Consider the following 26,367-nt stretch of genomic DNA (forward strand, 5'->3'; position numbering starts at 1 on the left):
ATGATGATGATAGAATCAGTGCTGACCAGACAAGGGGCTGCTGCAGGGCGCACCTGCCTTTTGGGGATAAGCCTGAGCTCCTTTTCCTCCCTATCTCTCCAAGCCCTATAGAGCCTTCCAGGCCCAGATGAAGTCCGCCTCCTCCAGGAAGCCAACCTGATCACTCCACCCACATTGATCTCACCATATCTGAGCTCCTTCTGCCCATGGTCTGTATAGACTAATCCAGCAACAAACTCAGCTCTAATAATTCCTCAGCTTCTCAAGCAGCCAATGCCTCCTGGAAAGCAGGACCCCCTCCTCTCCCCCTCTCCTCTCCACGGCCTGAGCCCAGAGTTAGGTACACAGTAGTGCTCCCTCAGTAGGCCTTCAGGCTGATCTCAGTATGGCTGTGGATGTCTGTGACTCAGCTGGTCTCTCCCTTCCTTACCCCTCCTCACGCTCTCATTCTCCTTACTCACCTGCCCCCTCCCCTGGTTCCACCCAGCAGAGCAAGAGGTTGGAGCCGGGACCCCATAGGGCAGTGGTCCCCAGACTTAGGGATTCACAGCCCTATAAAAAATCCAGAGAAATTTGGAACAGAGAGTGGCCAAGTTTTTCTTTACCAAATAAGGACGTTAAAAAAAATGAATTCTTACCATCAATTTAGTAAAGAAAGGCTGTTTTCACACCAATAAAGCAGAAAGTTCATAATCTCTGATTAAAGGCTAATACTTTAAGCTGAAAAAAATTTAGCCTTATTGAGAAAAACAAACAAACTACCTCACCATTGCCCTGACTTCTCTCCTTTCTCCATGGATTGGAGAAAACTTCAACACCTACTGGCCTGTGTGCCCTAGGACCTGATGGATCTGGGGACCTTTGTCCTGGAGGAGGCTCCTGTTAAGCTGGCTGTCACCCTCAAATGCAGGAGGACCCCCAAAGCCTTTGGGTTGGGCAGATCCGTATTCCCATTCAGCTTTCCCAGGGGAGGCTCATGTCAAAGACAAACTGGACAACCTCAGGGGCTGAGATGGGGGAGGCCGTGGGCCCCTCCTCCTGTACCTTCTTGCCTCGCCTCCACTCCCGACTGGGTTGCATCGGGCAGGAGCCGCCCCCTTCTCCCCCACAGGGGACGAGGTGAGACTGGGCAGCAAGCTCACGCTCAGGAAAGGAGACTGGGGAGACCTAATGGGCAGGGTCTTCCCCACATCTCCATCGCCAAACTGAGCACTAGTGCAGACCCCACCCCCCAGCCCCTGGAAGGGAGGAAAAGTGGGCACTCCAACCCTGAGGGGGCAGGGCCGAGGCGTCCCGCTGGGCCGGCGCAGATAGGATCTGAATGCGGAGACAGACGGCCCTGGCTCTTTGATCCGCAGCCAGCCAGGCTGGGCCTGGCCCCAGAGGGGCGGCGTGGCCTTCTTCCGCCCAGCTTTGCGCCGCTGCCAGGGGTCCTGTGGGGCTCCGAGCGGGAAAGGCGTCCGAGACACCCTCCCTTCCCAAACACCCTCTGGCTCCACTGCTCCCGGGAGAGGTAGGAACGTCTACACGGAATCCAGCACAGAACCCTGCTGAGGGCTGCGGCTTACTGCACTGCCATCCAAAAGGACCGGTGTCTTTCCTAGATGCCGTGGCTGAGCCGAGGCTAAGCGTGCTGTGGAGGCCCGCGTGGACCTGACCCCTGGTGCCTTGTAGGTGCGGAGGAAGCTGGCGCCTGGTCGCGCGCTCCTCCTATAGCCCCTGCAGCCTGGATCTTGCGAGGGCCCGCCCGCGCCAGGCTCGGAGTCAATGGGCTCCGCGGGAACGCTACTTCCTGGGTTGAGTTGCTTCGGACAACCGAGCCCTCGTCAGAATTCCACGGCCCACGTGTCTGCCCAAAGCCTCGCATCCCCGGGCCGCAGGTTCCAGGCGCGGAACTGAGTTGCGAGAGTCCGGGGCGGGGGTGGGGGTGGGGGCGGCTGGAGGATGGGCACGGGGGAGGCGGGATACTTCCTCCTTATCCTCTTGACTGTGTTCGCGCCTCGGAGCTGCCACACGGCTGAGGGGCCCGTCACAGATGTGTGCTGTATGAGCCCCGCATGCGACAGGCGCTCAATAAATGTGCGAGGGGTATATGCTTGTGTTTGCGCTGTGTGCGGGCGACCTGGAAGAGGGTCCTAGATTGTCATATGGCTGGAGGATGCGGCAGAGAATTGGGCTTCTAACCCTCCCGGCTCGGGGTTCGAGCACAGCTTCGAGAAGCCCCCAAGCTCTAGGAAGCCCCCAGGTCCAAGCGCCCAGGACGTACTGGGCCCGGGGCACAGACGCAGTTCACACCTTGGCTCCCGTTTCCCCACAGGCCTGGGGACCCGCGCCCTCGGCAGCTGGGGGAGAAACCTGGGCGCGGAGCGGGAATCAACAAGGTGGCCAGCAAGCGGGGTCTGGAGTTTCTTTTAAAAAGAGTCCCCGCATTTCAGGAGAAGGATGACGCTTTTCAGGATCGTCTGACGCCTCGCTCGGGTTACGCCCGGGAGAGCGAGCCCTTTAAGACTGTGCCCACTGGGCGCGTCCAGGCTCTCCCGGGAGGGGGGCGGGGCTGGCGCGTTGGCTCCGCCCCTCGGCCGGGCCCGCCCCCGGCGTCCCCGCCGGCGGCGCCTTTGATGTTCGGACCCGCCAGCTCCCGGAGCGGCTCAGCCTGGCGCCCGCGCCCCACGCCCGCAGCCCGCCCAGGCGGAGTCAGCCCGCGCTCCGCCCGCCACGCTCCGGGCTCGGAGGTCCGGACTCCGGGCTCGCCGCCTCCCGGGCCGGCTCCGCGCCCCGCACTCCCGCGCCCCGCGCCGCCGCGGGCGGAGCGTACCATGCCGCAGCTGGACTCGGGCGGGGGCGGCGCGGGCGGCGGCGACGACCTCGGCGCGCCGGACGAGCTGCTGGCCTTCCAGGACGAGGGCGAGGAGCAGGACGACAAGAGCCGCGACAGCGCCGCGGGCCCCGAGCGCGACCTGGCCGAGCTCAAGTCGTCGCTCGTCAATGAGTCCGAGGGCGCGGCGGGCGGCGCGGGGGTCCCGGGCGCCGGCGCCGGGCCCGGCGGCGAGGCCGAGGTCGGGGCCGAGGTGAGTGCCGGCCCGCGCCCCGCTCCGCCCCCGGCGCTCGGCTCGGCTCGCGCGGACCCGCCCCCCCTCTCGCGGCCCCCGGAGTCCCCATCCCTCAGAACCCCCATGTCCCCGGTCCCAAGCCCCCGCTTCCCCGGCCCCCCTCACGGCCCCCTGGATCTCCCTGCAGGCTCTCGGGCGGGAACACACTTCGCAGAGACTTTTCCCCGACAAACTTGCAGAGTCTCTGGAGGACGGTGAGTTTCTGCACGGCCCGGCTCCCCTCCTCCCGCCAAGGCCCTGGCCTCGCTGGGAGAGAGGGGGTGCCGCCCCCACAACTGCAGCTCCCGGAGGCGGTAAAACCAGGGGGTGGAGGGAGTGGGGGGCGGGTTTCCCGGGCGCCGCCAGGCTCGAGTCACTTCCGGTGCCCTGACCTTTATAGGAGTAAACAGACCCCCGCCATCTCCGCCTCCCCTCCTGCCCAGGTGACTGACTAATCCCCTCGTCTGGAGGAGAAAGCGGTGGCCAAGGTTCCTTGGCCCGAGGGCCGGTGGGGGTCAAGTAGGGGCCGCGCGGGGAGACGCCTGGACTCGGGGGTCCTTCGTCAAAGCTTAGCACTTTGAGGACCCCCCAGCCGGTTCCTTCTCAAGTCACCAACTTGAAGGAGACTCCTTGGCAATTCTTATTTTTCCTCTCGAGAGCAGACAGTCTTCAGCCCGAGCTGCCCGGGCTGGCGCGTCTGACCCAGCTGTGGTTTTTCCAGGCCTGAAGGCCCCGGAGTGCGCCAGCGGCATGTACAAAGACACCGTCTACTCCGCCTTCAATCTGCTCATGCACTACCCACCCCCCTCCGGAGCAGGGCAGCACCCCCAGCCGCAGCCCCCGCTGGTAAGTGGCCCCGGCAGCCCAGCCTGCCTTGTGCCTGCTGCCTCCCTGACCACCGGGTATGTGAGGCATGGGCAAGAAGTGACTTTTGCCTACAACAAAATAGACACATGAGAACTCTGTTCTGGTCTCTTTTCCCATACACACCCAGCGGGATCTGAACCAGAAGGAGAACTTTGCAGAAGGAAGGAGGGACTGCTCTGGGCACCCCTCTTCCCTCTAGCTGTTGGCTTTTGTCTTCCCATCTTGCTCGCAAGCAGGTGCAGGCCCTGGCCTGGTGCTAGGTGATGCTGGGGTGGAGTCTTCTCCGAGAACTTTTGAGCTGAGACCACCCCCCACTCTTTCTGAGGGTGGTGTTCCGAGTGTGGTCTGAGCTGTGAGCTTTGCAGTAGGCCTTCTCCCACGAGCTTCCATGCTTGGAGGAATGGGCGGAAAAGCTGTTCTGCTTCAGATCTTCTATTTGTACAGGAGAAACATGCTCTACGCACGCTATTCTTATTGGCATGAGTGCCCCCTTGCCAGAGAAAGACCCTGAACACGATGTGTGGAAAGTGGGTTTTTATAAAGCTGACTTGGTCTCAAATGCACCAGGAAGGGTTTACAGAGGTGTTTCAAATCAGTAGTGCTGATAAAGGGCCTGTTTAATGAGTTTGCAAATACGCAGGAGGAGTACTGGGTTTAAGTACCCAGTGCTTTGAAAAGATTTCATGATCTTTACAAACCATGCTTTTCTGCCCATTGGTGAAGATGACCTAAAGTGTGAAGAACCTATTCTGAGTGCTTTGGGGCAGTAAAGCTACACTTTTAAAAAAATCAGACTAGTATTTCAGGTTGTCCTCAGTTGGCTCAAGTCAGGGGTGAGGTCAGAGCTCCTACAGTACATGAAAGGTTTGGGGGACTCTGATGGGCAGCTGTTGGGTGCATATGTGGGCCCAGTGTAGGTGGGAGGCTCATGTGGCTAGTGGTGGGGATCACCCAGAGGAAGGAGGGTGACTGCTGGGCTATTTAAGTTCGGGAGTGAGGAGGTTTGTTTCTGAGAGCTGTTGCATGCTGAAGCTGGTAGGAGATGAGAACACAGGTTGAGGCTTCGTTCCAGAAAACTGTCTAACGAACGGTAGATAGTTGACTCAAGAAATGAGCTCCTCGCGCTTTGGACCCCAATTTCCTCATCTGTAAAATGAGCGTGTTGGTTGAGTGGTCTGTCGGTTTGACTCTCTGCTCTGAGGTGGCTCCGTCCATGAGGTGTTTGCTTCCTTCCAAGTCTGTGGGGAGGGGCTTGCCCTCTGACCCTGCCAGTGATGCAGCAGTCTCCCCAGAGGCCTCCGCCCTGCATAAGCAGATGCTTAACAAGGATGCTTTTTGGGCCTCCTATAAGGTGTACACCCTTAGATTTTGGGCCAAGTTGACATAACCCACCACTGCCAAACCACCAGCAGGTGAGTTGCTTGGATGGGAGCTGGGGTCACTGTGATAACCATGACTAGACAGAGGCCTAGCACCCAAGACGGTCCTAGGAGGGCAGGCTCCCCTCCAGCTTCTTGTGATTCCACAGCAGGGTCAGGGAAAAGGCAGTGTTGCTGAGTTCTTTTTATGGGGTGGGCAAGTGGTGGGAGAGTGCCCAGAGAGGGAGGGCCTCGTTCTCTGTAAGGGTGTGGTGATGGGACCATTTGGTGTCCTTTAGCTCACGCCCGTCAGAGAGTAGGTGGACGGATGGCCGACTCCAGCAGTCAGAGTTGAGAGGAGTGGGAGCCGGGATAGGCACACCACCACTTCCCTGGCGGGGGTCATTTATTTTTTTCAACTTTGGGATCTTTCTCAAGCTACAGAAGATGCGTTTCTGTGTGTCACACCCTCTCCTATAGGGGCGAATCCTCTTGTCTTCCTCCCTACCCTGCTGCACCCTCCCACTGCTTCTGGGAACACAGAAGGAGGAAGATGGCTCTGGCACTGACTTTCTGTGCCCTGGCACCAGCTGCTTCACGGGGCTGGGGATGAGGACAGAGGAAAGGGCCTAAGTTGGGGTGACGCTGGGTGAGGAAGATGTCCATGAATGCAGGAGAGCCTCTTTTAAGCAAAGCTGATAGTTAACAAACGAATAGCAAGTAAGAACAATTGGCTTGTGCTACCGGAAGAGTTGTGTGGACATTTAAAATGTGGTTGGCTTTTAAAAAGCAAAATTGATTGAGCCCATGTTTGGGAGCACATTTATCATGTGATTCAAAGTTCCTGTGTCTGGAATCAGAAGTGGGTCGGGAGCCCCTTGCAGGGGCTCTGAGGAGAAACTGCCTTTGGAGATTTTTTCCAAAGCTGTGCTTTCCTGAGCCCGTATTCAGGGGACAGAGGACACGCTGCCCAGCCCTGCCCGTGGGCCTTAGAACTGGGACCCCCTCGCCGTTTGCCCAGCCCTCTCTGAGAGAATCCAGTTGGTTAGCAGTTGTGCTGAGGAGCTCACGGCCAATCACTTGGCCTCCCAGACAGGGAAAACCCATGCCAGGGACCTCCTCTGCCCATGTGTGGGTGGAATGCCCATGTGGCTACCGTGTTGGATACCTTAGAGCAGGCAGACTCGAACCTTGCCAGGAGCAATGGGCTGAATGACCATCTCACAGCCAACTGCCAGGGGGCAGAGGAAGATTTTTTTCCAAAAAGGTTGCTTCTTTTTGTACTTGGCTCCTGGTAAACTCTTTTGGGAAGGGGGAATTAGGTCAAAGCTTACTTCACGGCTGATGTTTGTCAGGCATCTAATGTAGGCTTGCAGACACTTAGCAGCCTAGGTGAGTAGCCACTGCTTGTTTTTGTTTTGTTTTGTTTTGTTTTCTTTGTTCTGCTCTGAAATTGGGAGGGCGGGTGGGAGGGCCAGTGAGCTGGTCCAGGGCCAGACTTTGAGGGGATTCTGGGATGAGTAAGGCATTGCTCCTTAGGGGAACTCAGGCTCTTGGATGTGCGGGACTGACAGTCTAGCGCAAATCCTCATCTCAGAAGGGACGTGCAGCTGTGTCACTCCTGTGGTCCCTTCTGTGGGCTCCACTAGGAGCCTGTAGCCTAGAAGGCTGCTTAGCCTTTTGCCATTTAGATAAAATGTCCAGAATAGGCAAATCTGTAGCGACAGAAAGTAGATGAGTGGTTGCCAGGGGCAGAGGGAAGAGGGGAATGGGGAGGGACTGCAATGGGTATGGGGGTTTTTTGGGGGCTGATGAGTATATCCTGGAATTAGATAGTGGGGGCGGTTGTACAACCTTTTGAATATATAAAAGCCATTGAATTGTACACTTTAAAACGGTGAATTTTATGGTATGTGAATTACATCTCAATCCCCCAAAAAATCTGAGCCTTTTGGCTCTTGCAGGGCCTCAGGGCTGTTTGCCTGTGCCTGCCCTCCACAGCTGCCCTGGTGCCTGGGTGTACCCCAAGCCAAGGGGTCAGGCGTCAGCTCCAGTGTGGAGCAGCCCAGTTGAGGCAGTGGACTCACACCTGGGCTCCTGGCCATCGGGCTTCTGTTCCCTGACTCCAAGGTCTGAGGTCCAGGTGAGGGTTATGCGAATGAGCCCTGGAGGAGCAGGAGGTGAGGCTATGAGCAGGACGTGAGCAGAGGAAGGAAGTGCTGCTGACACACGGCCAGCCTGTCTGGGGAAGCTCTGCGGAGATGCACCCACCTAGCCTTCCACACCCGTCAGAGAGAGAGCAACAGGGCCTTGCTAGGGGGGCGGTTAGTGATGTTGATCACCAGCACTGGTTGGAGGGAAGCCTGTTAGGAGGGAGTCTGGCACAGGCTGGGCACCAGGTTTTGTGCACTAGATGGACCAGAACCAGCCTCTGCCTCTGGGAGTGCCTGGCTGAGTAGAGACAGATGCATAGACCCGAACCAGGCCCTGGCTGGAGGAGTGCTGTCACAAAAGGCCCTGCTGGGGGCATCTTGGGCAGAGCTGACCCCTGCCTGGGCTGTGGCGGAGGATCCGCTGAGCAGCTTCCTGAAGGTGCCGAGTTGTCTGACAGATGAAGACAAAGAGGGGACTGGCAGGCACCTTGGCTCCCCCCGAGACATCCCAAATCTTCCACTTCTCCACTTCAGTAGCCACCCCCAAGCCCAAGCCATCGCCATCCCTCACTCAGATGGCAGTAAAAGCCTCCTCCGGGGTCCTTCTGCCCCGACCTTGGCCCCCACCCTAACCCCCAATCCAGGCTCCACAGAGCAGCCAAACATAAGTCAGATCCCGTCTCTTGGCTGATTAACCCTGCAATGGCTTCCCATTGCTCCTGGAGTAAAGTCAGAACCACTTACCACAGCCTGAGTGCCTGGGTGGCCGGCCCCTGCTGCCACCCCTCCTCGTCTGCACCGTACTTTTCTTCTCTCCCCAAATAGCAGCTGACTCAGTGTCCTGATATGTTTTACAACCATCGGGTTCTTTCCCACCCTAGGACTTTTGCACTTGTTCCCTCGGCTTGGAGTTCTCTTCTCCAGCTCTTCACATAGCTGCCACCTTCTTATTCCTCATTCCAGGCTTCATTCAAATGTCACCTCCTGTGAGAGACCTCTGACCCTTCATCATCCCCTTAGGCCTCTGCTGCCTTGCCTGCCCTGGCAGGTCTGCAGGCCAAGGTGGTTGGCGCTGGTTTATGAGGGAGTTGCCATGCTTGGACCAAAGACAGCCCATCTGTCAGAAGTGTCTCTGAGCCTGAGTTTCTGCACGATGGGAGTGGGGAGCCCTCCTCCCAGAGTTGGAGTGAGAACTGGAGGCAGTAGTGCCAGGGAGGTGCTGGCATGGTCTGGGCTCCGGGAGTGGGTGTTTGGCGATAATTGATCCCTTCTCCTTTGTTGTCGTGGCTCCTCTGGGGCCACTGGTGGCTCAGTGGTAGGCCCCACATGAATTCCCATCTGGAGGGCAGTATCTCCATTTTTGGCCGCAGGGGTCTGGAGATCTGAACCTGGGAGCGGGACTCAGGTGTACAGGCCCCCTCCTCGATGGCCTACCTTACCCAGGGACTCTTGGGAGGGTGAGTGCTCTTCCTGGGGCCAGGATGAGGGCCATAGCCACTCACTCCATCCTGAGAATCCTCCCCCACCACCCCAAAGATTTATATGAAAGGGGTCCCCCTTCCCTAGCCATATAGAAGGTGTTAGGGGCTTAAGCTATTTGGTAAGAAAAAGAGGGAAAAGACCCACGTGGTTATTAGCCTCCAAACCACTCTCAGACCTTTTCTCACATGGTCACCCCTGCATCCACCCCCCATTCTTGCCCCGGTGCTTCCCCTGGTTTGGGGGTGCGTGTCTGCAGGCCTCAGACAATGCCCATGTCAGATTTTTGTATGTTTCTTGTTTGTTTATCCGTTAGGTCGCTTGCAGTTTGCTCACAGGGAACAATGCTCTGAACAAATCACTCCTAGTATCCATTTTGATTATTTCCCTGGAGCATATGTCCAAAGAGAATTCTAGGGTGAAGAGGTAGGGAGAATCCTGGCATTCTGCTTCCCTGCAGCCCCAGTTCGCTGTGGTTCCTTGCAGAGAGCAAGCAAGGCCAACATGGAGTTGCCTCTTTTTGTTGTTCATATAATAGGTTCATGGTGGGCACTGGGACTTACAAGTTATTTGGACTTGTGTTCTTTCCTGACTTGGAAGGCTGTGTGGTCCTGGCTGCAGTATTTGGGAAGTCTGCACTGCTGCTCCCAGGATGGGACTGGGCTTTCAGGGTGCCCCCTGGATGGCTTTCAGGGCCAGGAAGGCACTGTGAAAGAAGCCTATTCTGCAGACCCCTGCCCCATCTTGACCCCAGGGACTGCAATTTTAGGGGACAGCAAGGTGGAAGGGCTGACAGGGAGCCCTGAGTTGGCCACCAGGACCCAGATATTCTTCCCCCAGCCCTACCAGGGTTTCACTGAGCCAGCTTCCACAGCCAGCAAATGGGGATATTCATACCAGCTCTGCCCACCTCCCCAGGTGCCCTGAGAGTCAGGTGTAAGTAGGGTTGAAGGCGGGGAGGGCTTGTGGTCCCCTCCTGAGGCTGCCAGCGGCCCATGGTCTCCTGAGACCACACCCCACCTGCAGGAAGGGAGGTTTAGCTGAGCTGTAAGAATGGGTTCCAGGGGCACTGCTTTCTAGTCGCATAACTGCTGAGGTCAGGTTGGATCAGAGTGGGTACAGAGCCACATGGAGGGGCAAGGGGAGCCACAGCCTCCCTCTGAGCCTCCTTGGGCAGCTGCGGTCCCGAAGCCATACAGTCACACTCCCTCGTACCTTGTGACTGGCTGCTTCCTGCCACTGTGTACAAACAAGACTCCGTTGGAGGAAACAGGTGTTTTATCAGGTCACAGGGGCTCCCCCTCCCCCAACAGTACAGTGCACAGATGCTCGGATAACAACCCTCCTTTTGCAGGTGGGGACAGTAAGGCCAGGTCAGGGAAGGGACTTGTCCAAGGCCCCTTAGAGGAGTGGAAAGGGAAGGCATTGAGTCTGGAAGAGCCACTCTCAAATACCACGTCTGCCACTCCTTGGCTGAGTGGCCCTGGGTAAGTTACTTAACCCGTCTAGGCCTTAGTTTCCTCATCTGAAAACAAGGATAATGAGGATTGCTACCTCCTTGGGTTACTGTGGAATGGAATGAGATAAGAGTATGTGAAGTCCCTGGTACATAGTAGGTGCGTCACAAGTGGAAGCCACTGTGGGAGGGATTGTTAACACTGGGTGTAAAGGGCCCTCGTAAAGTATGCCGTACCAAGTAGGTGGAGTACTCCTGAAGCTGAGGCTGGACTGGGGCCCGTGACGCTCTCCCTTCCTCAGCTCAGCAGCCAGCTCCCCTGGGGCAGCACAAAGAGGACAGCTGTCTGGCCCACCTGGCCCTTGGGCCCTCAGCTGGTGGGCAGCATAGTGCCTGCTGTATCTAGAATCCTGGGTCCAGATCCCTACTGGCATTTACTGAGCCTCCCTCTACCCCGTATACTTGCCCTTGCCTCAGCCCAGAGACGACGGCTGCCTCTGCCCTCCTAGAGCTCAGTCCTGGCAGGGCAAGGGGTCCTTTGAGTCCTGGGGGCTCAGAGTCAACTTTGAGGTTCTGCCCAAGTTGGATAAAGGGCACTGAGGAGGGAGAGAGGCCAGTTGGGGCAGCCAGGAATGCTTCCTGAGAGAGGAGGGTTCCAGCTGGCCCAGAACCTGTGCAGGTGAGAGTGGGAGAATGCTCTAGGTCGAGGGGACAGCTTGAGCAGAGGAGGAGAGGCAGAAATTAGTATGTTCTTGATCATTGGAAGGGTGGCCTGAAGCCCGAGGTCTGTGAGGGGCGTGAGGTGAAGCTGGAGAAGGGCCAGCACTGAGGGCCCGGCATGTGACCTTGATGTCCAGGCAGCGCTGCTTCCAGAGCCTGGGAGTGGCTGGTGGGCACATGCAGTGTGTTGGCAGTACGAAGGGCAGGGGGGTGCCACCGGCAGATGGTTTGAGTTGGACATGGAGGGTGAGGGAGGCAGAGCCAGCAGCTGGGGCAGGGTGGACGCTGTGAGGCACAGGGGTGATTAGAGGAGTGCGAGCAGGGCCAACAGAGAGAATGGGCTTTGGTCAGGGAGACCCGAGCATGGTGGCACATGCAAGGCCAGAGTGCCTCAGAGGTGGAGGTTTCCATATTTGTGTTATTTCATTGACTCTCAGTCTCTCGCCGGGGTCATGAGTCCAGGTCTTGCCCCCTGTTTACTGAGGGGAACTGAACCCCAGAGGCCCGTTGGTGATTCAGCCAGGGTGTGGAGAGCACCTCTCACCAGCGCTGTCTCCAGCAGGACTCCAAGGCCCCAGGAGTCTGGGGAGGGTCTCTGAGAACCCAGGACACTGTTAGCTTCTTCCTTCAGGCAGTTTGCTGCCTCAGCTCGCAGACCTAGGATGCTTGGGGTTTGCACCTGGGTGTCGCCTCCCTCCCTTAAAAGGGTGTGGCCCTCATCAGCCTTGGCATGCGTAGTCTCCGAGCTGCAGCCCTGGTGGGTTTGTCCTGGTCAGAGGGTTTGGCCTCTTCTGGTCCTGCCGGAACACTGGGCTCCCCTTGGTTCAGTCCCCTGGTAGGTGGAGGGACTGTCCCTTGCTGGATAGGGGCCCCAGCCTGGGGTGGGGCCAAGATGGGTGTGAGTCTGGCCCTCTCCTGTGGGTGGCTGCCCATGTAGCCTGTCCCACACATGGAGACGGCCTGCCTGGGCTGTGCCAGCAGACACAGCTTTAGAGCCCAGAGGGAGACTGGTGACACACAGCCTTCATACCTCAGCTAACTCCACAGCCAGAGCTCCCTGGAGATCAGAGGAAGCAGACGCTCTGCCAAATAAGCTTCCCCCTACCCCACCACCCCTCCCATTAAAACAACCAACTTCTTTCTCTCCAAGGGCAGGAACACACTATCTGTTTCCAAATGACAAGCATGCGACTAAGGCTGAAGGCATGGATGGGCAGGATGTGGCCCCAGGGAACAGTGGGCTTTGGGGGTTTGCATGGTTAGGGCTGCCCCACCCCACAATGTCTGGGCTGTTCTAACCAGGGATGGCAAGTTGCCCCCTCCCAGAAAGCCCAGTTTGCCTATGAGGGCAGGGGGCTGTGATAGGGAAGGAAACCAGGGGACCAGGGCCACTCTTCCCCTGGCTGTGTGATCTCGAGCAAATAGGTTAATCTCTCTAGGTCTCAGTTTCCTCTTCTAAAATGGGGCTGGGGACCCCTGGCCATGGAGGATTTCTGAGATTCAGGTAAGTGTTGGCTGGAGAGGCTTGTTGCTCAAGTGGGCCTCAGGTGGGGCTTGCGGGGCATTGCAAGGACTGCTCCAGGGCTGGCCTCCCCATCAGGCAGGAAGAGATTGTGGGGAGGGAGGGACAGGTGATGGGAGTCCAGGCTGAGGGTATTCTGACTAACTCTGGCCTGGCTCTGGTGGCAGCAGGCCCAGCCTCCCAGTCTGCTGGGCTTCCATCTGAAACGCATTACCGATGCTTTGTAAACTCCACATCATTTGGCCACATGAAAGCCTGGGATCTAAATTTAGAGACTCCCAGAGGACGCCCCGCATTGGCGGGGCTCAGCTGACCTCTGCACGCACACCCACCACCAGGCCACCTCCCTTGCCAGGCAGCCCCGACTGGCAGGGCCACACCTTCCCACTCTGCCAGTGTAGGCAGCCACTGCCTGGGGCCACTTTATCTTGGCATAGATCTCATCCAGCTGGTCAAAGCTTCAGGCCTCAAGGCCTTACCCAGGGCAGAGTGTCTGGAAGGGCCAGGAGGAGGCAGCTTGATGGCCCCAGGACCCCATCCCCAGCCCCGTACATGCCTCGAATGTCTGTGGGAAGCCAGTGGAACCATCTTACAGATGAGGACACTGGGGCCCTGTGGAGAAGGAGCACAGGAAGAGGGAGCTGGCCACTGTCAGATGGTGGACATGAGGGCCACTGGTTGATGTGCTGGTGTGAGCAGGGTGGGGGCCTGCCTGGGACTCCTTGGTGTTGGTGGAGAGCCTGCCCCAGCAGAAGGCAGGGTGGTTGTGGGGCTCCAGGCTGCTAGGGTTGACTCTTTGCCCTGCTTTCTGTGGGTTCCCTCTCCCTATGCTCTCTCTGACCAACAGCAAACCGCTCTTTTCCCTAAAAATAAACATGCTTATGGGATTGGGGGAAGCTTTGTAGCTATCAAAGGAAATAATAGGGTGTTTAAGAAAATTACATTGCGTTTTAAATAACCAGCATGAAAGTCATTAAGTTTGAAGTTTCATTCAAATCAGATGGCTCTGTGGCTGGCCTGGTGGCCAGGCAGGCAGAGGGTGGGTGGGCCCTTGGGGACGCTGAGAGGCAGCCTGTGGAGAGCTCTGTGGCAGCAGCAGTGAGGGCTCTGCTGTATAGTGCTGGAGTCCAGGCGGGGCGGCCCTGAGTGTGCGCCCGGCTGCTGCACCCACCCCAGAGCTTGCTGGCAGGCTTTGAAGCAGTGTGCAGCCCGGGAGCCGCCCAGCTGTGGTGGGCAACCCCATGGGTTGGGCGGGGGGTGGCTGACCACAGTCCACAGGGTGTGGGGACAGAGGAAGCTGGGATTGCCAAGGCCACAAGGCTTGATGGCGGTGTTCAGATGGGGGTTTCAGGAATAATGGTTTGGATCAAAAAGGGCTGGAGAGAATCTCCCGGGCCAGGGCCACATCTGTCCTCTTCACTACTCGAATCTGAGTGCCCAGTACAGAGCATGACACACAGTAGGTGCTCAGTAAACAGTTGTGGAAAGAACAACAACAGCCACAACAATAGCACATGTGTCAAGAATTTCCCCAGGCCAGTCCTGTGCCAGGGGCTTTTAATCCCAATATCAAGATCCTTACAAGAAGCCAAGAAAGTAGATACTATTATTGCTCTCATTTTACAGGGAAACTAAGGCTCAGAGAGGTTAAGAATGTGCTAGTACCTGGCAGAGTCAGGACTTGGACTCGGGTCTCTTTCACCCCAGAGCCCATGCTCCTTGCTGCTCTGCTTCTTTGCTCTTGAATATAAGGAGGTGGGAGCATTGCAGGCCTCGAAGCTGAGCATTACCCCCACTCCTGTTGGGTTCGTGAGCTGGATTCAGCTGGATGCTTCTGGCCCCAAGGACAGGCTTGGCCCTCACTGCCCCAGCTGGGTATGACCTCATAGCTCTGGGCTTGGGTCAGGGCTGGACCCTTTCCTCCCTGGACACCTGGCAAGGTCAGGGCTCCCAGGGCCAAAAGGTTGTGTTTCTTGGTTGGAGGCAGGAGCCCAGAGCTTCCAGAATAAATGTTACCTGGAAAAGTGTTTATAAATGACATTTAGGATTGAATCAGGTTTGGTGCATGACGCAAGGACAGTTAAGAACCGTCTGTAGGTGGATTCTTTGCAACTTCTAACTTTGGTCCTGGTCCTGGCTTAGCTCAGAGGTCACTGTTGGACCTTTCTGAGCCACGTGCCCTCCTCTGTGTGGTCTGGGGTTGGGCTAGAGGGTTTCCTAGGCCCTGAGTCTCTGGGAATGGCTGGACTGAGGAAGCTGAGTGCCTAGGCATGGGTGTGCCTCCCCCACACCCCCAAGGGGAAAGATGCTTGGGAACCAGAGCTGCCTGCCAGCCCCACTAGGGCATTTTGAGAGCAGTTTCTTCCTCTATTGCTGCCCTCCTCTGCCACCTGCCCCCTGGCTGTGGTCATCGAAGACCAGTTGGGAGCTCAGCAGTCTGGCCCGATAGCAATCAGGCAGCGGTCCAAAGGGAATCGAGGGCCGGCAGCCCTGGCCTGGCACAGAGGCTAGCTTTCCTGAAAAGTCTTGATCTAGGGACATGTTTGTTTTTGTCTTATTTTTTTCTTTTATTTTTTCCTTCATTAATTTAAAAAGTATTAGCAGACACAAAAATTAATGCATGTAATCCTGACATCAACCCATGAGACATGGACATTGTACAGATGGGGAACCTGAGGCATGGTGAGACTTGCACGTTGCAAGTGCTGGAGGGGGGATTTGAACCCAGGCATCTACCTCTGTGTTCCTTGTCCTTACCACCATGCTCTCTTGCCTCTTAGGCAACATATCTATCCACTCATTTTTGAAAAAATGAGTTCTATAGCTAGAGCTGGGTCCCCTTGGCTCCCCCTGTCCCATCCTTTCCTACTCCTCACCCCCCAGGAATTTGGTATTTCACTCTCTCCCCTGCGTTTTTATACTGTTATACCCAGGTGTGTATCTGAAAGAGCTATTTGGTGTGGTTTTTGAAACTCCCTAACTCAACCTCATCAGGGGGCTCTGCCTCCAGAGGGCCCCTGTGGCAGTTGGAGCAGCCCTGCCCTCCTCCCTCTGCTTACACTGGGCGTGAGGGGCTTGGGTGAGAGCGTGCTGGGGCCTGAAGCCTCCAGCAGCTCCTTTCCACTCCTTGTCTTGTTTCCCTTCGGATGAACTACTGGACTGAGTTCAGGCAGAGCCCCAAGGGCCTTAACTGGCAGGAGCTGCAAAGGTTAGACCTGAGTGAGCTTCCTGACTGTTCCCAGGGCAGAACTGTCCTCCTGGGGCTGGTGCAGGTAGCTGAACAGACCAGGTAACTCAGAGACCCCTGTCCAGTCTTTGCTCCTCAGAAGCTGCTGGAATTAATCAGGGCAGGCATTCAGTGCTGGGGACGAGATCTCCAAGTCTCCTCTTCCTCCCACTCTTGAGCCATTGCTGACCGTCAGCCTCCACCTTTCTGGGCCCTGCCCGGGCTCTTCTGGCTCTCCCTCCTAGGAAGCACGCATACTCTTCTGGACAAGCCCTGGGAAGAGCCACCCCAGCTGCCAGTGGCTATCCCACCCCTCCTTCTCGCACGTGGTGGACGGGGAGAGCACAGGCCAGACCCTGGGGGAGGGATGACCTCTCCTGTTTCCTTTGTTTACGTTGTTTACGACTGAGAACCGAAATCACCTCCTGCGAGGACAGGGTGAAGGCACCCTTCACGTAGGGCTAGGTGGAGGTCAGAGCCATGCTGCTAGTCACTTTGTTCCAAGAAAGGTTCTTGGCAGGGTGTCGCTGGCAAAATCAATGATCCCAGGTCCCCAGTGGGCTGGAGGTCTTAGTGGAGAGACCCAACATGGGGGATGGGGAGAATCTGGGAACCACTTGGCTCCTGGGCCTCCATGTGTGGTCTCCATGTTAGCACTCTACCAGCTGGCTTGTCAGGCCTGTCGCTGAGTGATAAAGATCTCTGGCCAGGAATCCCAAGGGGCTGGATTCAAATCCAGATCTGCCACTACTTGCTGTGAGACCTTGGGCAAGTTGTTTAACCTCTCCGGGCTTCCCTTTCCTTATCTGTGCACACATCACAAAGTGGTTGGGAAGACTGGTGGGATTCTGGGAAGGGGCAGAACTCTGCAGGGTACTGAGCACACAGAAGGCTGTTACTCGAGGGGGCTGCCATCTCTCAATCTGCACCTCTGCCATTTTCTCCCTGCCTTTTCTACAGAGCTTTTGGGCTTTGCTCCCAGGGGGAAAAAGCTCTGAATTCCTCAAATGCCTCCTTCCCCAGAGCCTTGCTTTCTCTACTGCCAAAGACAGGCTGAGCTCTGAGCTTGTGTCCTGGCCTGCTTCCGCCCACGGTGGGCTCCTGGATGGCCGGGCACTGAGGACAAGCTGAGTGAGTGACTGCCTGGGCGGGGGGGATGCCTAGCCCTAGGGCTGCTGCAGCGTCCCCAGACAGTATGTCGGTAGCATCAACTAGCAGCTCGGCTGCAGCAGCTCCCGGAAGCTTATATTTTCCTCTAAAAACATCCTGTCCTGAGGGGCGTTCACCTCAAAGAGGAGGAAGGAAAACACAAGTAAACGAATGCATAGAAACCACTGGAGGCAGTGGGCCAGGCCACTCAGCTCAGGGAGGTTCAGCTAGCTCCAAGGGTGCCCAGGACTGGGCTGGGTCTAGAGCAGGCCTGTGGGTTGCCAAGGCTACATGCAGGGACTCCAGTCCTCACTTCTGTGTGGCAGGGCCCTGTTATCTGATGTCGAGGCCAGGCAGCTGGTGGACTGGCCACATGCACATGGCAGGGCTCTGTGCAACTATAGCAACAGCTCTGTGTTGGCAGGCAGGACGCAAGCCTCCTGGTCCACGAGGGTGTGGCCCAGCTATCCCGCAGCCCTCCAGCTCAGCTGGCCACACGGCCACGGCTCCATGCTCTGTGGTGGGTGTCTGGCACAAGGCGTCCAGCACGCTGTAGGTGGGGAGCTTGCGGGCCGTCCTCTGGAGAGCACCATGTCCTGGGCAGGAGGGCCTAAAGTGGGGGCTGGGCATAAAAGGGCATGAGCCTAGTTGGGGTATATCTGCAGAGGTGGGGTCTGCGAGAGCCCACAAGTTGAGGCCTGGTTGATAATGCAGGCAAGTCCTCTTTGGCAGGTCTGGGGGGCCTGCCTCCTCCTTTTTTTTTTTTTTTTTTTTGTGAGGAAGATCAGCCCGGAGCTAACATCCAATGCTGATCCTCCTCTTTTTGCTGAGGAAGATTGGCCCTGGGCCAACATCCGTGCCCACCTTCCTCTACTTTATATGGGACGCCGCCACAGCATGGGATCCGAACCTGCGAACCCTGGGCCGCCGAAGCAGAGTGCGCACACTTAACTGCTGCAACACCGGGCGGGCCCCCGGCCTACCTCCTTCTGGGAGTCCATACTCATGGTTCCCACTCAGCACTGGTTAGACTCCTTGGCAGTTAAGCACCATTGGTGCTGGACAGTGGATCTCCATCTAGACACAGAGGTCTGAGAGCTGTGGGGCTGCCTGGTGGGCCCTGGATCTGGGAGAGGAGCCTGACCAGAGTTCTTCAGGGCCAGGCCCTGGATGGAGCCTGGCTGGGAGCTGTCAAGCCTGGCTCCTGGCAATATGGAGAAAAGAAGTGAGAACTGGAGGGGGCCTTTTGAGCAAGGCCACTGTGTGGGGTTGTGCAGGGGAACTGGGCCAAGGAGCCGCAACCCAGCCTGCACTAGGCTCCCCAAGCCGTGTGCCCTGTCGTGGGCCCGGGTGTCTGTCCAGAGGAAGCGTACTTTATCTGATTAGCACAAAGGCGGCATATGAACTAGTGGTGGCCCTGGCTTTGACTGTCTGGTCATTTTTACTCTCAAAGTATTGCAGGCAGAAGGAGACAGGGGTAGGAGGAGGTGCAGGGTCTCGGGCGCCAGCAGGATGTCCCCGACTCTAAGTAGTGGCCCCAGCTCCTCTCAGCCTCCTCTATGCTGCTGTGACCCTGTGCCTAGCCCCAGCCAGGGTGCTTTGTCCAGTGCTGCCACATTGTCCCTAAACACTGGCTCACACTGGGCCCCACCCACCCATACTGCTGGAGACCCAACTTTGAGGGCCCAGCTTTAATTCACATAATAGAAACAGTGCAGGGCACAATCTCAGACCTTGGGGAGGGCATGAAGACGGACAAGTGAACAGACACAGTGCACGGGGGTCAGTGCTGAAGTTGGCGGGCCATAGCAGGGGACCCCTACTCAGATGAGGAGGGTAGGAAAGGCTTCCAGGAGGAAGTCTCATTTATGATGAGGCCTGAGAGATGGATGGGAATTGGCCAAGCCAAGTTGGGGGAGAGTTCTCCAGGCAGAGGGAACAGCATGGTCCTGGGGGCCAGCAGCCCTCAGTGGCTGGAGCACAGAGTAAGAGGAGGGGAGAAATGGGAGTGTGACTGTCTGGCATCGCTGAAGACCCCGAGAGCCCATAAAGGGGCCCTGGGCACTGACTTGATGGAGGGCTGCATGACTACAGGCAACTTCCTCAACCTCACTGAGCCTCACTTCCCTCATGTGTAAAATGGGAAGGATAATGCCTGCCTTAAATAGGCTGTCACATGTGGCACTTCACCTCTGTGCACTTGGCGGAGAGAACAATAACTGTATCAATAGCCCACCTTTCTTTTTTTTGGTGAGGAAGATTAGCCCTAAGCTAACATCTGTTGCCAATCTTCCTCTTTTTGCCAAGGAAACTGGCCCTGAGCTAACAGCTGTGTCCATCTTCCTCTATTTTATATGTGGGACGCCTGCCACAGCATGGCTTGATGAGCAGTGTGTAGGTCTGTGCCTAGGATCCAAACCTGCAAACCGCGGGCCGCTGAAGCGGAGTATACAAACTTAACCACTACGCCACCAGGCCAGCCCCAATAGCCCACCTTTCTATCTAGTCAGCCTCTGCCCCAGAAGGAGCATGAGGCTTGAGGTGTGGATTTGCCACTCCTTCTGTGGGCTCGGCCCCAAGGGCCTCTCCCTAGCTCCAAAGCAGGTATCAGGAACAACCCCTCAGGAGCCAGGAGCCGAGAGACTGAAGTCAGCTCCATGGGAGATGAGTGGGTGGGGCATGCAGACGTTCTGAGACACCGGGGATTCTAGAGGCCTTCATTCAACAAGTCTTAGTGAGCATGTCAAGCATAGAACCTGGAGAGGCAGAGATGGCTAACGACAATTCTGCCCTCCAGGACCCCCAGGCTGACCTCTGCACAAAGTGGGCATCTCTGCCTGCTGGGCTGGTGAAACGCCACCTTGGTCACAGTCCTTTCCAAGGAAGCGACCCTTGGACTGAGGTCAGGATTAGAAGGAGCCAGCCTGGCAAAGAGCAGGAGGAAGTAAGGAAAGTTGTGAGGAGAGGGAGAAAGAAGTGGGTAAAGGCACTGAGGCAGAGAAGAGCTGGGCGTCTGGGCAGGAGAGGAGCAGGCCTAAGTGGCTGGCCATGGCTGGGGTGTGGCCATGTGATGGTGAGCAGGGAAGATGTGGGCTGGGGCCCTGGGGGCCATGTCCAACTATCGCCATCAGGCTACCAGTGCCAGCAGCCCTGGCAGGCAGGCAGGCAGGCAGGCAGGCAGGCAGGCAGTGTGGCCAGCACCCCAATCTCAGGAGTCCCAGAACCTGCTGGAGCATTTTTAGGGTCAGGGAAGCACTGGCTCAGGCAACTGACCAACCAGGCTGGAGAAGGGACAGACTGGGCTTAGGACTGGGACTCCCTCCCCTGCTCACCTTGTTCTGTCCATGATAACCATAGGCCTTTGCAGTACAGGGGTGGAATCCCAGCTCTGCCACTTACTAGCTGTGTGGCCTTGAGCAAGCTCTGTGACCTCTCTGTGCATCAGTTTCCTCATCTATCAAATGGGGATAGTAATTGTACCTACATTATAGGTTTGTTTTCGGAGTATATGAGTTAATCTCTGTAAGGTGCTCAGAACTGTGCACATGGTAAAAACTCAGGTGTCATTAGCAGATGCTGTTCTCTCTGCCTGAAACACTCTTTGCCTGGTAGGAGCTCAGTCAACACATCCTGATTGAATGTGTCTGCTGATAGCGATCAACTGAGAATCCTGGTGTGTGTGTGGTAGGGTGGTAGGGGTGTGGGTGCTTCTCCTGGCACAGTCCCCTTCCATGGGGAGGCCTTCTTGGGAGGGCCCGGTCAGGCCTCATAGGCTCCCCAACCCCCAGGCTTGAGGCCAGAGGAAGCGGCAACTTTCTTCGCTGGGAAAGTGTTGTGGGGCTCAAGTGTTTGGGGGTTTTCAGAGTCAACCGTCAGAGGCGAGGGAGTTTCTCTGCTGGCGGTGGCAAGAGCTCTCAGGGTGCACACAGCCTGTGAGCGGACCGCTGCTGCGGTCTGCAGGGAAAATGCCGACTGTGTTTATTTTTCACCTGAGCCTGCAGGAAGTGGGAGGGGGTAAGGGGGAGGGGAGGCGGGGGCAGCCCAGCCAGGCCCAAGCTCAACTTCAGAGCAGAGGATACCTACCTCAGGAGTCCCCCATCTCCACCTCCTTCTGCCTGGTCCTGCCCTTGGCCCCCTTCCTGGCTCCAGCCTGCTCAACAAGAGGAGGGCATGCTGTGGCACCAGAGTGAAGATTTCCAGCTGTGGGCTAACAAAAATATCCCAGAAGGATGAGGAGCACCTTTGAGACAACAGATTTTGGTGCAGGGAAGAGCATTAAGAGCAGTGCAGTAGCAGGAAGGACCACGTCTGCTGAGACTATAGTAGGCATGGCCTCCCCAGCCTAAGGGTCTCAGGGTCCTGGACTCATCCTGGAGTGCTGCGGTCTGGAGGGAGGATTGGGGAGGGGGGCTGCCACAAAGGCAAAGAACAGGGGTCCTGGAGTATCTTGATTAAGGAGTATGGACTGCTGTTGAGTCTTTCCCTCATTTATACATTCCGCCATGCTGTGAGCACTTACTGAGTGCCCGGCTCTGTGCTTGGCACTCTGCCCTCAGAGGTAATGAGAAATGAAGTTGTGCAGTTGAGATGCTCAGGGCCTGGTAGGGACAACCAAGCCAGGCCTGCCTCCTTCCCTTAGAGGCTGGGCACAGTCACCATCAGCGGGAGGAGAAGAGGGGAGCTCCAGTCACTAGGCTCCCCATACACACACCAGGCCCCAGGCAACCCCACCCTGTTGTCTGGGCAGCCTGGCCCTGGGACAGCCTTGTGCTGAGGCTGTGGAGCGGGACGTTCCACTAGCTGAGGCGGCATGGGGCACTGGGGCCTTGTGCCAGACGGTTCCCCCTGCCTACCAGTACCAGACATGGAGGGGGCTGGGGAGTGAGGCTCAGAGGCAGCCTGCATGAACGTGGGAAGGACTGGCCAGGCCCTCAATGCCCTGCCCTGGAGCTCTGGCCACCTGAGGGCCTCTAGCTGCCAACAAGCTCTCTGCCCCACCCCTGCCCACTTGGCACCTCTCCTGTGGTTGGCTGCAGACTCCTGTTTAATGAGGCTTTTCCCCAATTCCAAGGGAAGGCTGGTGGACAGGATGAGCCCTCTGCCCACCAGCCCCTCCCTGCCCCCTACCATCTCACTGCCCTTGTCACACACATACATACCAGGCCAGAGGCTGTAGGCTGAGCTGAATTCTGAGGTTTCCTAGGCCTAGCCTGAGCTGTGCTGCAATCTGGGGCTTAACAGGCCTGGCCAAGGAGAGTCAGCTCTAGCTTTCCCTCAGGTGAGAGGGCTCTCCAGGGCTTCCTGGCCAAAGCTGGCCCTCTCCAGGGAGGATGGTTTGCTGAGAAACCTGCGTGGAGCCAACTTCTCCCTGCCTTGAAGCAGACACCCACCCCACCCCACCCATAGCAGAGTGGGACTCCAGAAATGTCTTCCTAGTGCTGGCACCTTGGACCCCAGGCTCTGCTCCTAAGACTTCCCAGCGTCAGAGCTGCCCACTCTACCAGCCAGGCTTATAATCCTGAGGGCTGAAGAGCCAGAGCAGGGCCTTCTGTGAAGCAGAAGCTTAGACTTGAAAGCCTGGTTTGGAGGGACTTATGGAGGGTGTTCATTCCACCTATTGGGCCATCCAGGCATTTGTGCCCTTAGGCAGTAAATGGTGGAATGCCTTCCCCCAAGGTCCCAGGTTCCTGAGGGAGTGGGCCCTGAGGCTTAGTCTCCCTGCCTGCCATGAGGCCTGGTGAGGGCTGATGTTGTCTGGTTACCACTATCCTGGGAGCCTATCAGGACAAAAAGGCCCCAGAGGTTTCCAGGATGCTTCCCACCTTCATAGGCCCTTGACTTCTGCTCCCAAAAATAGAATAAAGCAAGATTTTTGCATCTGTGACCAATGAGGTAGGCAGGGCTAATATTCTCATCCTCATTTTACAAGGGGCAAACTGGCCCAGGATGCTGTGAAAAGGTCAACGAAAAGGTCGGTGAGCATAGAGCTGGGCTTCCTAACCTACTTCACATTATGGCACACTAAAAATTATCACTGGAATAACTAGAGGAGGAGGCTGGAGGCTGAAGCACCCATGGGAAGTCCTGGGCATAGTGAGCAAGGAGGAGAGAGGAAGGTAATGGGGTTAGAGAGGGAGTGGGAGCCTGATCATATAGAGTTTTGTAGGCCTGGGTAAGGCTGTTGGAGGCTCTAGGCAGAAGAGTGACGTGATCCATGTGGCTGTTGGACGGAGGACTGGCTGAGGAGGCTGTAGGAGGCTGCTGCAGTCGTCCAGGTAAGAAGTGACTTTGGTTTGGACTGGGTGGGGACAGGGAGGAAGAAAGAAGTGGTTGTATTCTAGATATATTTTGAAAGTAGAGCCATTAGGATTTGCTGACAAATTGGACGTGGGGTGTGAGAGAACAAGAGAAGAGTCAAGGATGACTCCAAGGTGTTTGATCTGAACAACTAGAAGAATGGAGTTGCCATTAAGATGGAGAGGAGCGTTTGGGGCAGAAGTCAAAGGTTCTGAATTGGACATGTTTAGTGTGGGTAGTATTTTAGACCTCTGAGTAGAGCTAATGAATAGGCATTTGGAGAGTGGAGTTCCTAGGAGAAGTGGGGCTGGAGATATAACTGTGGAGTCATCAGATGAAGACATTTAAAGCTGTGAGCCTGGGCCAGCCCGGTGGCTTAGTGGTTAAGTGCGCGCGCTCCGCTACTGGCGGCCAGTGTTCGGATCCCGGGCGCCCACCGACGCACCGCTTCTCCGGCCATGCTGAGGCCGCGTCCCACGTACAGCAACTAGAAGGATGTGCAGCTATGACACACAACTATCTACTGGGGCTTTGGGGGGAAGATAAATAAATAAAATTATAAAGCTGTGAGCCTGAATGAGAGCACCCTGGGAGTGAGAGTAGATAGAGAGCTGAGGGCCAATCTCAGGTCAGGTCAGGAAGAGGATGAGGAGCCAGAAACAAAGCTGAGAAAGAATGGCCTGTGAGGTTGGAGGAAAATCAGGCAAGCGTGGCATTCTAGAAGCCAAGTGAAGAAATATTTCAAGTCAGAGGGAGAAATCAGTTGTGTCCTATGCTGCCTAGAGGTTAGGTAAAATGAAGACTGAGAATTGACCATTGAGTTCAGCAACTTGGAAGTCATTGGGGACCTTGTCGAGTCATCTGGTGAAGTGATGAGACAAGAGACTGGCTAGGTTGAAGGGAGAACGAGAGCTGAAAAATAAAGGCAGTGAATGGCTCTGACGAGGTTTGTAGTAAAGTGGAGTGAGACATAAGGTGGTAGCTGGGGGAGGATTTACAGATGGGAGAAATGGCAGCCTGTTGGTACCCTGGTGGGAACGAGACTGGGCTTGCAAAGTGCTTGGTGCAGTGCCTGGCATGTAGCACGTACTCAGTACATGAAAGATTTCACATGTATCCACACATCTCACAGCTGTCGTAGCTCATTCATCTCTCTCTGGCCAGCCACCTGCAGGCCTGAGGATCCTACATTCCAGCTTCCATTCCCATACACACCCCAGCCTGTCTCAGTTGTGTCTAGAGTCAGTGCTGGGGATAAAGGAAACCCTGAGAGTGGCATGAGCCTCCCTCAGCTTGCTCAGGAAGCCTGGCTTGGAACAGCAACAGGAAAGTCACAGCACCCAAGGCCTGAGGACAGCATGGCCCCGTCAGGGCCGGGTGATGCTACCAGTCGGCAGCCAGGCGTGCCTGCCTTCTTCAGGCAAACCTCCCTTTGGCATAATCAGACCCAAGTGTCTGGCCTGTGAGGCCCAGCACTACAGGCCTATGGAAGCACTGTGAGTAGCATTTCCTGTGCACCTGTGAAGGCTCTTCAGGGTGAATGAGGGGTTTCCTACATGTCCCTTCCTCATTACCTAACCCCTGAATAATTGAGCTCTGAGGTGTTGTCTGGCTTTATCTTCACAATACCCCTATGATCATCTCCATCTCCATCTGACAAGGCAACAGATGCTCAGATATTGTAATAAGTTCTTGAAGACCATACGTTAGAGCCAGGATCTGAACATGTTCGGCCAACTCTTCCTCAAGCTCACGGTGGAGAGCCCTCCCTGGGACTGACAGAGGGAAGCTCTCCTGCCCTGCCCCAGGAGGCCAGGAGGGGGCTCTAGTCAGAGGTGGGGCTTCAGGCTCAGGAAGGGGCTATGGTGCCACATCCACCATAGCTGCAAAGAAGGGGCTAACCACTATTAGGACATCAACCCTTGTCTGCCTGACGACAAAAGGAAGGCTGATTATTCCTGGAACATAAGGCTCCTCCTGGTGGGCAGATGGATGAGCAGGAGACTGACAGGTGGCAGGATCAGCACCTTCTCCAAGCCCTGAGGGGAAGGGTGTTAAGTTGTAGCCCAGCCTCAAGCTCCTCTGGAGGCAGCGATGGGGGAAGATGGTTGCCAGGGCTCTTGCTGGGAGGTATGGGACCCTGCTCACCTGGGAGCCTCACACCTTGGCTACTGTGTGGTTCATACTGGGCTTCCCTCTAGCCTCACCTGGGCCCCCAACAGCCAGTGCCAAGGGACCTGTGCCAGGCCGCCTCACCTTGAGCTACCCTAACCTTCCCCAAAACCTGGTGATGGAGGGATCATGAACCCCATCCATTACACAGGAGAGGAAACTGAAGCTCAGAGAGGTTAAGGAGTCTGGCTAAATTCACCCAGTGGGAAATTTCACCCACAGGGTGAGGAGGAGCCCAGGCCACAGCCTCTCATTACTGTCTTGCCCCAAAGATGTCCTCTGTTTCTTCTGTGCCACGAGTCAGACGTCAGTCATCTGTGCTCCCAGCCAGTAGCATCCCCACAGATGGACTTTTCCGAGTGGAAGCTTAGCTTCAGTTGTAGATGATGTCTTTAGGGCCCTTGCCTGAGCAGGTGGACGCTGAGGATATGCAGAGCTGGGCCTTGGCCCTGAGCAGCAACTGCCTGTGGCTGGGTTGCATGGGGAGCCCCCTTCCCAGCCTGACTGAGTCATCTCATGATAGATCCATGTGACTAGTGTGAAAAGTAAGAGTCCTGCGGTGTTGAGGAAACAGGAAGTGCGGGGGCTGGGCAGGTTGGCCCCGGAGGGAGCCAGGCCCCACCTGGCCCAACCTCCCCTGAGTTAGAGGGCTGAGGGGAGGCCTTCCCTCTGTCAACAAATCCTGTTAAGCCTGAGGTGGGACAAAGGGTCAGACTTAGGATCCTCAGTCTCGGGGCTGGAGGAGGAGGAAAGAAAACTTTAGGCTGTCCTGGGGTACACCAGGTCCTCAGACTATGCCCTGATGTTTGGGGCCAGAGGCTGTGAGCAGCCCCCTAGACAAGCCATACAGCTTCAGAGAAACTGGGGGATCTGTGAGAT

At 56.6% G+C, this 26,367-nt stretch overlaps 1 protein-coding gene across 6 annotated transcripts in view; it reads left to right on the forward strand.

The window, feature by feature from the left end:
• The first annotated feature begins 2,028 nt into the window (after nucleotides 1-2,028).
• The window catches only part of TCF7 (transcription factor 7), a 35,522-nt gene continuing 11,183 nt past the window's right edge, over nucleotides 2,029-26,367 (forward strand). For 2 of the 6 annotated variants that reach the window (XM_058540409.1, XM_058540401.1), the window contains exons 1-3: nucleotides 2,029-3,068; nucleotides 3,238-3,304; nucleotides 3,811-3,935. In XM_058540409.1, coding sequence (XP_058396392.1) covers nucleotides 2,619-3,068; nucleotides 3,238-3,304; nucleotides 3,811-3,935 — 642 coding nt within the window. In that variant the 5' untranslated portion in view covers nucleotides 2,029-2,618. The remainder of the gene's footprint in view (nucleotides 3,069-3,237; nucleotides 3,305-3,810; nucleotides 3,936-26,367) is intronic. The other 4 variants (XM_058540387.1, XM_058540415.1, XM_058540394.1 and 1 more) reach the window with 3 other exon arrangements.

This window comes from Diceros bicornis, chromosome 1 (assembly GCF_020826845.1).
Source record: "Diceros bicornis minor isolate mBicDic1 chromosome 1, mDicBic1.mat.cur, whole genome shotgun sequence".
Taxonomy (NCBI): Eukaryota; Metazoa; Chordata; class Mammalia; order Perissodactyla; family Rhinocerotidae; genus Diceros; species Diceros bicornis.